General features: G+C 39.8%; 1 protein-coding gene across 2 annotated transcripts in view; it reads right to left on the bottom strand.

Annotated features, from left to right (window-relative positions):
- LOC132152783 (bone morphogenetic protein receptor type-2-like) overlaps nt 1-17,124 on the bottom strand; it is a 72,432-nt gene that overhangs the window by 33,650 nt on the left and 21,658 nt on the right. For both annotated transcript variants that reach the window (XM_059561679.1, XM_059561678.1), the window contains exons 2-3: nt 4,329-4,517; nt 3,297-3,467 (exon numbers count right to left, since the gene is read on the bottom strand). In XM_059561679.1, the coding sequence (XP_059417662.1) occupies nt 3,297-3,467; nt 4,329-4,517 (360 nt within the window). The remainder of the gene's footprint in view (nt 1-3,296; nt 3,468-4,328; nt 4,518-17,124) is intronic.

Here is a 17,124-nt window from a genome sequence, read left to right on the forward strand (position 1 = left end):
GGGTTTGGAACCGACATGAGGGTGAGTCATTAATGACATAATTTTCATTTTTCGGTGAACTAACCCTTTAAAACCGCAACATGCAAAAATGTAGCAAACCAAAAGATAAAAAAGAGGATATTATATAAGCATTTCATGTTTGTAAAATCTTCTTGCATGAAAGTCTATGTTCGCATGACATAAAAGCTAAAACAGTTCAACAGTGTGAGCCACAGAGACAGTTGTATTGTGTTGATGTCAGAACAGCTGGGCACCGCCTCAGCTTCGCTGCTCATCAGAGTCAGCAGGTGTGTGCACATCCTCAAACGCACACACACGGAAACAAACACTAACAAAGTGCCTTTGTGATGCAGCAGAACAGCATCCTTGATACTATAATGTAAACTGTGAGCATCATCTAAACTTATGTGTTTGTAGAGTCTTTTTCCACCTTCTGTTCTTGTTAGCGAAATAAAAGTACTGTGCCACCCTAATCTTTCTAAACTGTTGCTCACTGCTCACTCGCAGATGTCGGAGGTTGGAAAGCTTGTGGCATTCAACATAGACCCCCCTCTTGGACTTACACGCACAATTGCATGGCAGACAAATTCATGCCTGCTACTCTGCAGGATTAAAAGTGACATAATTACCCGTCACAGCCTTTGGTTTTGGTAAGACACCCTCCTTCTGTTGAAATCCTGCTTTAAAAGCGTGTTTTTATTGTGCTGCCATAAGCTGCCATAAATAATAAAAAAATAACAACAACAAAAAAAAACAAATGAGTCACCACAGCAGCTCTCCAACGTAGAGAGTGGGGTGAGGGAACATTTCCAAATCTGCACTTCACTTATCTATAAAAAGCCCATGCGTTTACGGAATAACACATCCGGTGCCGGGAACTGTGTGTTGGAGGGATGAAAATATTGGTAAATGGATTGTATAACAAGTGAGGATCTCAGCTGCCTCATACTCAACGGGGACCACATCAGAAGGATTACACATGCATGTGCGGGCATCTGCTGATAATGTCAGTCCGGGGTCTTTCGCTCTATATGTTGGCATGTCCGTGGACAGCGGCAGGAGACAGCTGCGGTTGGGTGGGGTTTGGTTCCAGTGCATGGCCTCATTTGGCACCCTGCTGCCAGAGTAAAATGAAAAAAAGAGGGTTTGACCAGCTCTGTGGTGGCGTTGAGGGGACAAACGGTCTGATGCCGTCTGAGGATACAGAAGACACACGTGTGTGTGGGCATTCTGCCCGGTAACATTCGACATCAGACAGACGATTGGCCAACATTGAGTCTTCAGTCCTCAAACTCTGTGGCCTCTTCACGCAGGCATGGCGCCAAACGTGGGGCTCTCTCCCCTGCATTAATGCATTCAACCTCTCATCATTTCTTTAGAGACGGATTAATGTGAATGTTGTTGTTCAAAGTTGATTTCCAGGGTCAAGCCTTCAAAGTTAAAACATGCATTCATTTCCCAAATCAAAATGTGCTTCAAGGCTCTTCGCTTGAGAAGTCGTGCTACTGGGGAAAGAAAAAGAGACTAACAGAAAAAAAAAAAAAACTTTTTTTTTTTTTGTATTTCACTATTTTTCACTTTACTGTTTGACTGCGTTTGTGGGGACTCATTTCTATCCTTTTAGTAGGGCCATCCATTACTTTCTTTAGACACACTCTCAAACGCAACACAACAGGAGAAAAAGAACTGAGAGAGTGTGCAAAAGAATGAGAGGGCACAAAAAAAAAAATAAAAAGAGGTAAAGCTGTGGTTTTGTCCCGAGGTAAAGCATTAGAAAGCATTTGGAGAGCGAAGATGGGAAATGAAAGGCTGTGTTGGTTAGTTGAAGGCAGGAGGACTGAGCTGGAATCTAGCTAGTCACAGTATTTATTAACCAGAGACACTATCAAGAGGAGCAGACGAGCTACTCAGAGTTTAAACCAATTGGTGGAAATTCAAATGTTCAATGTGACAGATAGTCTGTATTTTCAATTCAAAATATCCAATAGGCTTTTTGTAGATTCAGCACCTAATTTTTCAATGTAGAAGGTAGCTTGGCAGTTAAGGCTACTGAACTGGTCCCCGTGACAAGTTCACCACATGACAAAAATGAACCACTTTGTTGGCTACACTTCTGTAAACACCTCTGAATTCATTCAAAATTACTAGCTTGACCAATGGAAACCAAGTTAAGAACACTAAACAACCTTAAGTTTTTGCAAGGGGAGCTAAACCATTACTGTTCGATCTTGTGCGTTTCAAAAAAATTATTAGAAGTTAATTTGGAAATTTCTATAATTCTTGGGTGCGTTGCCAAGCTGGCTGTTGAGTAAACCAACTTGCTCAATTTGCATACTAACAATCAAAACAGTTACTGGTTACCTAAACAACTCTGATATGGGCTTAAATAAGCATGATATCTGGCCACCTACAGAGTTCACCTATGACTTAGGAATCATGGGATATGTAGAAAAAGGGCAACAGCCAGATCTTACTGTGATTTTGGAAATAGATCTGGTGTTAATTCTAAAAACTAAAGACAGAGATGCTTAAAGACATACTTGTATTACAAAAATGCTTGAGAATGCAAGAGAGCTACTTTACAACAACGTGTGGGCATTTATTTTGAAAAGTTATGACCTCATGGATGAGAGGATGTTGACCTTCCATCGACTACATAGAAGTCAATACAACTATTAGACTACTGAGTTTTCTTAACCAGCATTCCAGAGCGCAGTCAATACCATAGTTAGTAGAAGAGAACTAAACTGAGGAATCAACAGAGTACAAAACACAGTGCGATTTATATAATCAGATAGACCAGAATAGAACTCAATCCCATAATGCACCACTTTCTTTATTTGCAGACACAGTGGAATGCCTTAAAAGCAGTTAGCGTTAATGTGTTTCTCAACAGTAAAATCAAAGTCACCCACACACAGCTTCTTTAATGTTAGTAATTGAGTATGTTGCAGTTGGTCATTCTAGTGCAAGTTAATTTTAGCAAGGTTCTTTCTTTTTAGGGTTAATATTACAATAATTAAACTGGCACTCACAATCATTGTCTAAAAGAGTACTTTATAGATTTGGACTTAAACACTGTAATCTGATGATTTATATGACAACATACACGCTCTTATGAAACTGTTACAGAGATCATCATGAATTGTAGTGAAACTGACGACAAAAGATCTTGCTAGACCAGTTTGCTGTGTCACAGAAATCGAATCCGGGCGTTGACTCTCAGATGGGATATGGAGTTTACAGATGAGACATAGACATGAAGAAGCGCTCTGTTTAGTGATTGTAGGACTTACGGGTGGTGCTGGTGGGGCTGGGGACCCAGTTCTCCGTGAAGTTGACGTTGCACATGTTGGTGCTGCAGCAGCAGAATCTGTAGGTCCCATTCTGGATCTGTGACGGCGTGGTGGTAACCACGCAACGGTCGTCATGGCAGTCCTGCTGGTCACCAATGTAAGTCCAACAGCCTGCAAAGAAACGATGCAGATGGTTGAGTGAACGATAGTGAGACACTGAGATAGAAAGTCTATAAGAAAGTGCAGGGATGAAAAACATTTGTGTGTGTGTGTGTGTGTGTGTGTGTGTGTGTGTGTATGTATGCATCTTAAGGTCCACATTTCTGTGAAAAAGTGCCTGTAAGGGGTAGAATGAAGGACACGGCAAGAATTGCCAACCTTTTCTGTCAGCTTAAGCATATGAAGTATTTAAAGAAATATCATATCATATATATAAACTCTGAATTATTTAAATAACAAAAATCAATTTAGCTTTATATAATAAAATTATTAACAAAATAATAAAATAATTGCAACAATTGCATTATAGAATATATAAATTAATATGACAATTAATGAAATAAAATTAAAATTAATTTGGCTATATATTATATTATATGATAAAATATTACATTATATTGTATTATATTAAGCTAAATTAATTTTGTTTTCACTGTCATATTAAATTTCATATATATATATGTGTGTGCTTATATATATTATTAATGAATGAATGAATGTTAATTTAGCTTAATTTATTGTCATTTTAAATTCATATATATTTCTACTATATTACATTTTAACATGAAATTTAAGGAATGTTCTAAAACACAATCATGCAAACCTATTAAGGAGAATCTGGGTTAGAGTGCAGTTATTAGCTTAATTTAAAAGAATAGTTCAGTCAAGATGAAAACCGTTTCATTATTTAATAATCCTCATGTTGTTACAAATTTTGCAATGATTTTTTCTGGTTGAACTGTCTCTTTAAGAAAAACACAAGTCAATGGCCAGTCGCAATAAGTATATATGCAGAAGTTTGTGTATTTTGACCTTGTTTGACCAGGCGGATCTCTCCGTCATGTGTTTTCTCCCACAGGCCATAGCAGCGGCTGCTCTTGCTGCACAGGATGGTGTTATTTTCTCTGGTGATGTGCCAGTCAGCAGCCACGCTCTGCTCATCCACCTGCTGGTGCTGGTCATTAAATGCACACTCCCGCTCTCTCTCCTCACTCTGAGCAGCTGCCAAGACACAAAATGAGAAAAAAGATGAGATTATTAACAACAGAACTCCAGCAGGAACACTTCCTGTAGGCCTACATACACACTATGGAAAAGCAAAGTGATCATTACTTATACCAGTCCCTTTGAGGCAAGTCCACATGGCAGCCATATTGGAAACACCCCCAGGTGGCTATTTTCTTGTAAACTATTTAAAGTCACCATGAAATCTATTTTCTAAATGCATGTTATAAATCTTACTGTGAACAATGCATCCATGTAGGTTTTATTTTTTGAGCTCATAATTTTATCAAATTGTCATAATTGGACTGCTACAGGATTCTCCAATCATTTTGCCCCTTTTTACATCCCATTTTTAACATCAATAACGTATTTTAACAATTTAATCATCAAGAAAAATCACTTTTTTTTGTCAAAGTTATTGTGTTAAGTATGATATATATATATATATATATATATATATATATATATACTTATTGATTTACTTCACCTTAAGTCATCAAGAAAATCCTTAAATTAATAATATGCAATTTCTTACTCTTTTAACAGCCATACTTAGGTTAGAAATGAAAATACTTAAGGTTTCACAATGCACAATAAAGAATTTCATAGTAAACTCCACATACTTCTACAGAATTCAAACACACATCATTCAACAAAGTCCTACACATCCACTGCCTATTGCATTCTCATTTATTACCAAATTTTAATAAAGCTTTCAGCTCAGTACGTTCATCTTTAACGTACTGATGCCGTGTGCACCTACTTGACTTTTTTCAGTCCTACAAAATGATTTCCCGCCTGGACGAAGTTGAAGAGTTCATTCTGTGCAGAGGATAATCAGGTTGAATGTGGGCGTGTACTTCTGATCAATGGCTAAACATTTGATTAATCGGATGCAAAGGGGGGGGGTCTGATGGTCTGATGGCTTCATGCTGGGAGCAAAACACCTGTGGCCCCCACAAAACCTGCTGCTGCTCCATCCAACCACGTACACATTCACTTACGTGTACACAATGCGCACCACCCAAAAAACTCCATTACAGAGCTTCCCGTAAGTCACGGTCATGACAACAAGGGAAGAGAGGGGGAAACAACAGTGTGCTGAACGTACGTGTAGAAAATGAACCTTTTGAGCGGTGCCGTGTTTTTAGAGAACACAAAACCATGATGACAGATAAGGGCCCTAGCCAACGGGACTGCCCTCATTTCCATGAGCAGAGCCAGCAGGGCTGAATTCTGCAGTCGGCTGATCGCAATCTCCGTCGCAGCTGGTCAGCGCTCACCCCAACTGTATCCAATGAATTAATCCTCTCTCTCTTTACCACACTGTCATGCAAATTGTCGGGCCAGTATCTGAGTTACCGAGAGGGGAAAATTATAATGCCACTCATTTAACAGGCTTGGCGAAGTCATGCATCTGGACCATTGTATACACAGCATTCAGACAACTGTGCTGGGATGGGGAAAAGCCCCCTGGTAGCATCATCGCCGGTATCCACGTCCCCTCGAAGTCCAGAGAGAGAGAGAACTGCCGCTGTATGTCCCTGGGGGTGTCCTTTGTCTGCTCCTCTACAGGAGCAGAGCCTGAAACGGTTGCACCAGTTTGCATCCTGCAACACACACACACCAGCAAGAGGCAGCCCGAGCACAGATGAATGTGATCTCAGCGTAGCTGCGGATGCCTGACGCTGCAGGACTCCTCATTATATCAACCAATCCTTAAATCAAAAACACGGCTGGTCGACCCAAGACCGAGGCGTAAAATGGTCCCTTAACGGCTTGGAGGGAAAAAATAATAATAGTTTCAGTTTGCCGAACCCTTCTTCAAGACAAAACACAGAGCTCCACTGGGGGCCGTTAAGGGTCACTAATGCCTCCCAACTATGGGGTAAAGATGGAGGATCCTGTCTCAACTGACGGTAATGAGTGCATGAGGGCTGAGCCAGATGGATGGCACTCACGTCCTCTTCGAGCATTTGTTTGGGCAGTTACAAGAGAGTGACTGGGGTGTAATATCACATTCATGTTGATTGAGTATTTTAGGCCCCGTCTTTGTTTTTGTCAGTGAGACATTAGGCGCGACAGTTTCCTGTAATTTGGCAGTGAAGCCGCGCGCCTATCCCACAACACAGGGGTGCAGAGGGAAAAGAGAGGCCTATAGCAGGGCCTTCAGATCCAATCACAAAGCAACACAAGGTGAAGGAAAACACTGAATCATTTTGGCTGGCCCCAGAGCAACGCCTCAGAACATAAGTGGCTTAAGAGTCTGTGCGATGGAGAAAAACAGCAGGATGCTAAACCTTAGAGCAGGTCACTTTTTTTTTCACTCCATTTTCCTCTCTGAAAATGGACCCATGTTTCCAATCACTTAAATGCTGACTGATGATATAGCCAACCTGACTGTTACTGCATAACAGGGCCACAAACAATCATTAAGCATCACAGTATTTTGTGGGTATATTTCAACTATGGGTTCTGAAATAAAAGAAAACAAAAACAATGCTGGTTACTTGAAAAGGAGTGTTTTTAAATTTGTTATTGGCACTTCTCTTTGCAATGATGAATTTGATGGAGGCAGAGGTTTGCGTTTAATCCCAGAGTGTTTAATCCCATTCCCACAAGATTCTATCCTGCTTCTGCCTGCAAGAGATCTATGCCAAATGTCTCGGCCTGGTTAGATTTAGTCTTGTTCCTGTGTCATAGGCTATATTTTTTCCAGTTCCCAAAAAGAATAGGCTTTCCATTGCCATCGCATTCATTTGAGAAACACAGATAATATCCAACCCTATACCTACGTAAAATGATGTGCAATAGATAATATTATACAAATTACATTCAAAAGACATCTCTTAAAAACATTAATTAAACTTTTGTGTCAACTTGTAAAAAAATTGTTTACTGTATTATAGTGTATCTAGGTTCAGCCTCAGACTCATTCTGCACACACGCTGTTCCCTAAACGTCTGATTTACACACTAAACTGGAAACATTTTCGCAATGGCACAAAATAAAACATTTGACAGGCTGACTTCTGAAGGTTTTCCATGACCCTAGTTTGTGAGTGGTCCTTGGCCAATTGGCCAACGGATTTCAACGCGAATCTCAAAAGTGATAATGAAACTAAAAAGCGATCGTGTATTCAGAAAGGGGGGAGGGGGGCAACACGATGCCGGCACAACATAGTGATGTCTATCAACCATCGGCGATGTACGATGGCATCATCTATCGGCCCAAACCTAATAACAAGTGATCAATAGTCATGCAGACACATTAGGGGGACTGTAAAATGAAAAAAAGGTGCTGCTGGCACAATATATTTGCCCTTAAATCTCAAGTGACGTTTTTGTCTCATAAATAGGTCTGACAGCATTATCTAAATTCCTTTCATGCCCATACAGTAAAGCTGGGATGAGACCATTCTGGTCAAGCGTTTTCCTCATATCGTGATTAATTCATCTTTCACCAACTGGCTCCGTTGCATTCGGACATGCAAGATGTGCATCGTCGAATCTTCCAAATCTTCCTTTATTTTTGCCTGGTGGGTCACAAGAGAATAATCCTCCACCTCTAGGTGGCAGGGTGCTCTGCTTTCCACAGAGAAGGGACACCAGAAAGGGAAGAGGGTGGAGGCAGGGGAGGGGAGAGGGGAGAGGGGAGAGGGGAGAGGGGAGAGGGGATTGTTTTTGGGAGCAGTCTTTACCAGGCTCTGCCCTGCTACTGTTTGTGCACCAGCTCAAGGTTAGAGCTGCCGCTCAGAGACATGTCAGCATTTTCCCCAGATAACACTCAACTCTGCCTTACTGAGGACCTTCAGCCCACGTTAGTCCCACCTCTCAGTTTTCATTTTAAAGGGAAAGTGCAGTCAAAAAAGCTGCTGTTCTCCACAGCAGCAGTAGCTGACTTGTCTGCTAGTGCTGGGAAAAACAAAATGAGCATTATACATCAGAGTAAAGGACTACATGAACCTAAGCAGAGTACAAATCGTGATTAATTTATTACATCTCCGGCTGAGGCCAAAAGCCAAGGCAGTGTCAGCCAAAGTGCCAGAGGGCCTGCGGCCGTTTCCTTTCGAGGAGATTATCTGAAAGTCTGGCAAAGGCCCCATCTCCTGCCAATGTATCTATGGACAGGGAAGCTGTCAGGCTGGCTCTCAGATACAGGAAGGCAGAGTGGGAGTGCTCTGTGAACAACACAAAATTCTTCCTTCAGAATAGCCCCATGCAATACAGCAAAGCAATCCAAAGCAAAAAAGAGTGGGAGTGCTGGCCCTGGAGGGGGCACCAGCAGAAACCTCACTCCAGATTGGCCTACGAGAACTTGGGGGCCAAATGAAAGGAAGGAGGATGGTTCGGAAAATCCAGGGCCATCTGGCAGGTAAATTAAGTGTCATATTGATATAGCTTGAAGGTGAAGTGCAACTAGCGTCATCAAATAGAATTGAAAAAATATAGACTGGTTTCCTGAATATTCCTCTCATCTGCCATCAGTCAGTCAAATAGACGGTCCCGTCCGCAAACTTGCACCACTGGTCAAGTCACTGTTGCTGTTGCAGTCCAGTCAGGATGCTGAAAGAAGCTTTACAATTCCACAGAACCACAGTATACACATTTAAAATCAAATGGACCATGTACCATATCAGTATTACAGATTTTGATTATCCATACTGGATCGATATGTTTAAGTGCACATGCTAATTTTCTCTTTTTTACAGTTAGATTACCTTAGTTGTCATCTAATGCTCACCATAAGTTATTTAAAACATATTTTATTTACATTTAACACTATTAAATGTTCACATTTTAATATCCATTTCCATATTGAGCATTATACTGTTGTGATGCCTAAATTCACTTGTACCATCAAAATGGCTGATTTTAGTATTATTTCAAATGTATGCTGATAAAATACAATTTTAACCAGTTGTTTATCAGTTTTCAGCCTTAGCATTAAAATAATTTTCAGCTTGTTATTATTAGCTATAATATCATTTTAGTATTCATATTTCAATATAGTTGTTTCGGCACATTAAGCTGAGACAGGAGAAAAAAAAAATCCACACATTTACAAACTATAATTGCAGCTGCCATAGTGGCAAATTATTTTTGAGATTTCCTCACTCACAGAATTGTCATAAGTCTTGAAGTTGGAGTACTTGATCCAAGTTCGATCCCTGAACCAAACAGTTGCTCACACAAGTAATCAAAAAAAGTCATTTGACTGCAACTGCAATTACAGAGTCACGTTTTCATGAGGACGAGCTCAAGGCAGCGATCAAACACAGGAGAGAAAAACAACAAATCCATGTTTTTAAAAGGCAGGAATTTATTTGGATCTGTGGTTTCATAAGATAACATCTACCGGGCCTCAGGGACCATCAAGGCCATCGACTTACAACAGCCAATTGAAAAATAATACAATTACTGCTTTACAGCTTTTGTCCCTTTAGCTCAGGACAATTTGTGTTCATTGTATCTCTGTGAACTCGTTTAATCAAAGTTGAAGAGGAAAAACACGGCTGCACAACAAACACATGCGCGAGATTCAGCTGCAGGGTCATAACATGTAAAATACATGAAAATGTATCTTAAAAAGCTTAATGCCAGTGCTATCAGGCTTTATAGGCTTTCTGAAACAAAAACAGGCCTCTAGATAATTAGCAAATCACCAGGCAGAGAGCATTTTATTGAGCTGAACAGAGAGCTCACAGTGCTACTCAGTTTAATAATAATAATCAGAGTATCGTCCACCTCGTCCAGGACATTACTTCCGCAGGACTCCAGCTCTCCATCCCTGAACGCACCCACTAATGTCTGCTTTATATCATGGTCATCTCAATAAGATTAGCTGAATGCATATGAAAGCAGAACGGATGTAGATGGATACAAGACAACAATGTGTTTGCGCTGTTGGTTTCAAAATAAGGCTAATTAGTATTCTGATTACTTCTATAAACATCTGATATCTTACCCAATGCTTCCTTCAAGCATATGTGCATTGTGAGCAAAAAAATATCAAAGCCTTGTTGCAGCAAACTAGCCCATCTTAAACTATGCTAATGACCTTCTTTGAAGTGTTTAATATGACGCATTTTGGACAACTTGCGTTGTGCACTTTTTTCCCCCCACTACAGTGATTTCTGAACCCTCTGGCATTTTTTCCAAATGCCTTTTTTTCAGGCTTTTACTGCAATGTGACATCAAGGATGAATATTATAATGATATTAGTTGCTGACCATTTTCACTATCGATTTTAATCGTTTGGTTGTTCCAGCCCTGCTTCTAACCAGGGTTATTATAGTTAGCTTAAAATAAAATAAAATTTACATGACAAACATCAACTAAATGAAATTAGAAATGTTGCCTTTAATTAAATAAAAGTAAAAGTAAATAAATAAACAAACACTACAAATAGACAAACTCAAATAATACTAAATAACGCCTAGCAATATGTAAACCATAAGATACTAAAATCACATAGCCAAATTAATGAAAACTGGAAAAAAAAGAAAATGTTAAAAATTTATAATAGTACATAATACTACACTCTAAAAAAAAAAAAAAATCTGTAAAATAAGGTCAAATGTGAAGTATTCATTTGAAGGATTTTTTTACACAGGTGTTTTACCTGTACTTTGAATTTTACACTGCAATGTGTTTTGTTTAAGAGTTGACAAATGTCTGTCAAATAAAATAATGGATAATGTCCCGCCAATGAGCTGCCAGTACATTTTTTCTGTTATTTTACTGATTAATTTTTTATAGTGTCAAATAACTAAAAAAAACTGCTTAAACTACAAAACAGACTCAAACCAGTCAAGCACCAAAATGCAATATGTGTTTTGCTACTGCAGGCATTTGATGGAGGTTTCATAAGTGTGATATTAGCGTGCAGTGCCTGTTTGGGGCCCTTTGGGAGTCTTTTTGTCATTGCTCAGAAGTTTTCAAGACTTTGACTTCCAGGAATCATAGTGCTAATGCCGTGGCTCTCCCTGTGGCTCTATGAATGCAGACTGACAAAGAGAGAGAGCGCGCGCGCGCGCGAGAGAGAGAGAGAGAGAGAGAGAGAGAGAGAGAGAGAGAGAGAGAGAGAGAGAGAGAGAGAGAGAGAGAGAGAGAGAGAGAGAGAGAGAGAGAGAGAGAGAGAGAGAGAGAGAGAGAGAGAGAGAGAGAGAGAGAGAGAGAGAGAGAGAGGAAGTTTTCCCTGCAATTCCACTTCCTCAGGACAAAACTGACCCGCATAAGTGGCGTTGCTGCAGTCTAATGTTAGAGAGTTTTGTAGCCATTTGCCCCACAGAGAGTTGGTTGCAGAGGAACACAGGGATGTTTATACAAGAGCGGCCCATAAGTCAGTCATTAATCATCTGAACAACACAAAATTCTTCCTTCAGAATAGCCCCATGCAATACAGCAAAGCAATCCCAAGAAAACAGAACCACACTGAAGGAAACATGCAATTGTCGTTTTCTCTACAACAAAATGGAAGTGATTCCAAAATGTATTTATTTTTCTTCCGTGTGAACCAGCCATATACTGCCATTACGGTGGAATGACTGTTTGATAAATGGACAAATGTCACTTTAAGGGAGACATTCAGCCTGTTGGCAAAGTCTAATGGGAGCCTCTAGTATATTTTATGTGTGAGAAGGAATTACACGCCACACAACAAGACTCTGACCTGAAACTCACAAAAAACAAACCTGAACCTAATGAACAATCATGACCTCTGACCAGATCCTACTGCCTAGTGTCCTGACAGCTGGTGGGAGATATGTACACTGCCATGTGTGTGTGTGTGTGTATCTATGTCCAGACTTTGAGGGGGCTAAGCGGGGGGAACAGATAAGTCTGTCTGGACCCCTCCCCCCTCTTTAATTTTTTCCTGACGCACCAGGCTCTCCCTTAATGCCAGGGAGTCCTAAAGCTGCTTTGCCCTACGTAACCCCAGTGTCTCTTTCTGTGTCCGTCTGTCTGTCTGGATAAATCCAAACGTAAAAAAAATCTGGCTGCTTTAAGGGTTTGACTGGGTGCAAGATGAGGTCAGCGCAGCAGGTGGCTACAGAGGAATGGAAAGTTCAAAAATGCAAACCCAAGATATATAATAGATAGTTCAGGTCGAATCTGAATTCTAATTTGCTGGGCTTCAAATCGAAATGGTTGTAAAATGGTGATAAACACAAAACAATGCTACGTTGAATGGCAGCAATGTTACTTAGTAGAAGAATGTGCACTGTCTCCAAACATAATTACAAAAATAATAATTATCGTAATAATTTTAAAAAAAGGTTTCTCAAATAATCCCAAAACACAAAATAAATAGGCTACATAAATAGTCTTTCACTCACATAGAGTGATACAAAAAAATTAAAACATGAAATTAAATGCAACTGAATTAAAACATAGAAAAAACTTTAAATTAAAAGTAACTGAATTAAAATTTTAAAGAAATGAAATTGAATTAAAGCATACATTTCATTTAATTTAAAAATAACAACACACATATAAACAGAAGGCAAAGATATACAGACAACATGGGACATTTGAACTATGGCATTTGGATGAAATTTGGTGCTTTTGGTACATTATCTCATTATGGTTGTTTGACAGTGACAAACAATGTTATATTTCTGTTTCCTGTCATAGCAGGGGGTGAAGAATGAATGCACTTGTCTAAAGCATGCTATCCCATCACCCAGGCAACAGACATCATGTAGCGGAGTCTGGCTCCTGTGTCTAAGTAGCAGAAGACAAAACATGAACGTCTTAGCATATGCAATTCTTACGCATGTAAAACTTGTGAATGACGTGAGTGAAGGTCGCAAGAGGAAGTCAGATGCTATCTTACAGCAGAGCTGACAGAGAACTGGAAAGCAAAGTAAAGTTTAAACTGTGGTGGAGAGCTGCCACAGAACAGACCTTTTCCTCTTGGTTTGTGTAGGATCTAGACATGTTCCTGCATTCCTGTTGAACAGTGCCGCTTTAAAACTCGCCCCTGATTCATCGCGTCAAACAAGACACCTTTAATTAGTGCGACAACTGTAAAACATGCACATGAAGCGTCTCTCGTGGGGGGTTTTCTCAGTTGGATGTAGCTAGCAGTGGTTCAAGAAGAGCATTTAACAAGTATGAATCAACAGAAGCAGATGCGATTAAATGGATGACATCACTCAGAAAACAAGGAAACACTTTCTCCATCGGCTCACCTGTCGGCCCACCTGCGGGAAGCAACCAGAGGCACTGACACACCCTTGCTCTTAACACTACAAACAAATCTCTCTGACAGTCAAACTCCTATCAGTACAAATCCTGACACGCTCCACCTGCTTCAAGTCATTGTACAATACACACCTTTTTTTATTGGCTAGACGGCAGTAGTAGTCATACAGACAATAAATTTCTGCAAGGAGCAAGTAATGCAAGTGGGTTCAATGACGTGTTCACAACAAAGAAAATGAAAAAAAAAAAAGTTTTAAACATTTGCCAAGGTCTTAGAAATCTACACTGTTTTTTTTTATTTTTATAAATTAATAGATGGGACAAAAAAAATACTGTCACGTAATTGACCCAGTAAATAGCTATTACTAACAACAATCTACATACTGCCTTACTTTTCGCAACATAGAAAGAGATTAATAAACATATATAATCCTAGATATGAGGCAGCGTTGAGCTTCACTAAGGACGCAAAGTCTTAATAAGGAAGCTTCTTCACTGGGGAGGAAGCAAATGAATGATTATTATAAAGCATACTGACGTAATGAGCAGAAAGAATAGTCTGAAACAATTTAGTTTCACCCTGCCTCATACGGCACAACGTTCTAATTAAAAATGATGATCTGAGAACAAAAGGCATGTTCGGACATGAGCTAAACTGCCTCCATGTGAGCCACAGTCATTTAGGCTGGATATTAGTCTCAGCCTCAGACGTCACACCCACGGACCGTCGGCTAAACGACTGATGCATATGGGACACAAAAGTGGAAACACTTCAGGAGTGTCGAAGTCGACATCGGATTGGTTGAATTCTACAGGATTTCCGCGAGACGTTACAAAAATGACGTGACGCCAAACGCACTCAGGAAAGAAGAAAGCCGTAGTGTTTGACCAGTGAAAGCTGCCATGAATTCCAGACCTTCAGCTGTCAGTCTGAAGGTCTGGCTACGCGAGACTAGCTGGATATCGACAGGCTTCGAGACTGATGGTAAGAGTAAGAGGACTGCACCTGCTGTCCTAGTCGGTCACACTCCAGCGCCTGGACATGGCTCACTTATCCCCCATTCTTCCATACGTTCATCCATCTGCTCCACAGAACATGGACCTCACAGCTGATTGCATTATTGGAAGAAAAACATCAACACTGGAGGGACCAGAAGTCAAAGCAATGAATCCTGATTGTTGTGTGCTTCATTTAGGCATAGAAAAACGGGATTAAATAGAATCATGATCACAATACCACGTTTTCAATGCCAAACATTTCAACATACCAAGACTTGTTTTTCCAACTCAGTAGTTGAATTGCCGTGATATCATAATTTCCACTTAAGCAAAGCAACAGAGAGATGGTTAGAGATAGTTGTACTGATTTTCTGATGTTAATGCAATATATTAGAAAGCAAGGTGGCCAATGGCCAGTATTAAGCTGATATATATTTATGGCATCAGACAATATAATGTAACAAAAATAAACATGCATAATTTCTACAACTACATTTATATTTATTCAGCATTTGTTGGTATAGTGGACTACTGTTTAAATGTTTTTTGTTTTGTTTTTTCATAAAAAGTGAAGAATAGACATTTACAATGCTAAAAAAAGATTTGTAGTTCAAATTAGCGATTGTTCTTTTAAAGTTTGAGCAGCAAATCAACATATCAGAATGATTTCTGAAGGGTCATGTGCCACTGAAGACTGAAGTAATGATACTACAAATTCAACTTTGCCATCCCAGGAATAATTTACATTTTAAAATATATTCAAATAGAAAACATTTATTTTAAATTGCAATAATATTTCATAATACTATTTTTACTGTATTTTTGTTCAAATAAATACAGTCTGACTAGTGAACAAATACTTTTATCATAAATAATAAATATTCACATGGACAATTTCTAAATAACTTAGTTTGCTATAAATATTTCACATTTTTTTTAATACAAATTGATCATTTATATTCATTTTAAAACATGTATTAATGTTTTTTTTCTGTATTTATTTAAAGGTCCTTTTGAAATCACTTTGTGATCATTTTATGTAAAAGAATCTACAATTATTCATCTCCAATACCACAATTAAATATGAGCCTAAAACATTTTCGTCTTGCACTTTCATGACAGCAAATCGTTGTCTCAAGGCCACTAGCTTGGCTCAATAAAACAATGCTCTGTTGGAAAGTAGAAGGTCAGCTGAGCTCTTGTGGGACAGCCACTATTTATAGTCCAATCCTACGTCTAAATGATGCCAAGCCTACATCATTTAGACGTTGGTAGTCTACAGGTCACACACAGTTTCCTACCAGCTAAGCATTAGTCTGATTCACAAGTAAACAATTTAAATGACAATTTAAAATACAAACATCCTGTGCCAAAAATGAACACCAACAACAACAAAAAGAGCGAAGAGACTCCTTTAAGAGAGGTTTTCAGAGAGGCAGGATTAATATGCAGCTGCATCAGCCTCAGTAGCACAAGCCCACCTTTCGCAGTGTGAAATGTGAGCTCACAGCAAGCGGCTGCTCCTCTTACTGATTGACGACGCTGAATCTGATTACGTGCCAGTACCTAGACCCCAAACACACCGGGCTCCTTTTTACACCCTGCCCACTTTCAACATCCACATAAACACACTGTCAGACACCTGCCGTTTGTCTGCCTTTCAAGGGGCAAGATCCAGGCTTAATCCTGCAGATTCATATTTCGTGCACCAGTGAGATGAGGAAGTAGAAAATGTCAGAGGGAAAAAGTCAAAACCAAAATAAACTCAGCCGTGTCCTTTAAAGCACAACGGCACCATATAGCACCTCATCCTGAAGAGCCAACAGAGCCCGCAGATATACAGAGCTTAACAATAACACAAGGAAAAAAAACTAGTCCTCCTTGCCCTAATTCTCCACCTCTTTCCCTCCCTCCCTGCACGTTCCCAAGGAATACTGCACAGACTCACATCTTAGTGGCTGGCAAACTTCCAGACTTCAGTAATGCACTAATGAGTATTTGGAGACTCCCCTCAGGATTGCCGAAGCCATTTGGGACATGAAAAAGGACAAAAAGAAGAGGGGGAGAGAAGAAAACATTGGCTGGCCTGCTGGCCCGACAGTCAGAAACTAGAGTGACTTACAGTCAGGGAGTCTACTGACGCTTATTTACAACACTGACTGACACGTACATTCATCGTTTGTGATGTAACATGTCGGCATATGCCACTGCTAAAACACACTAAACAAACACACGCCACACAAAAGAACAAAGACGTGGTGATCGGCGCCAGTGCAGCAAACATAAACCACAAGCAGGGACTCTGTGGTGTACCATGAAACACTCCACCGAGAACTGCAGAAATAAACAAAAACCTCATAAACACACTTGAATAGCACAAAAGCAGCGAAGCG

The sequence above is a fragment of the Carassius carassius genome, chromosome 11, assembly GCF_963082965.1.
Source record: "Carassius carassius chromosome 11, fCarCar2.1, whole genome shotgun sequence".
NCBI classification, from domain to species: Eukaryota; Metazoa; Chordata; class Actinopteri; order Cypriniformes; family Cyprinidae; genus Carassius; species Carassius carassius.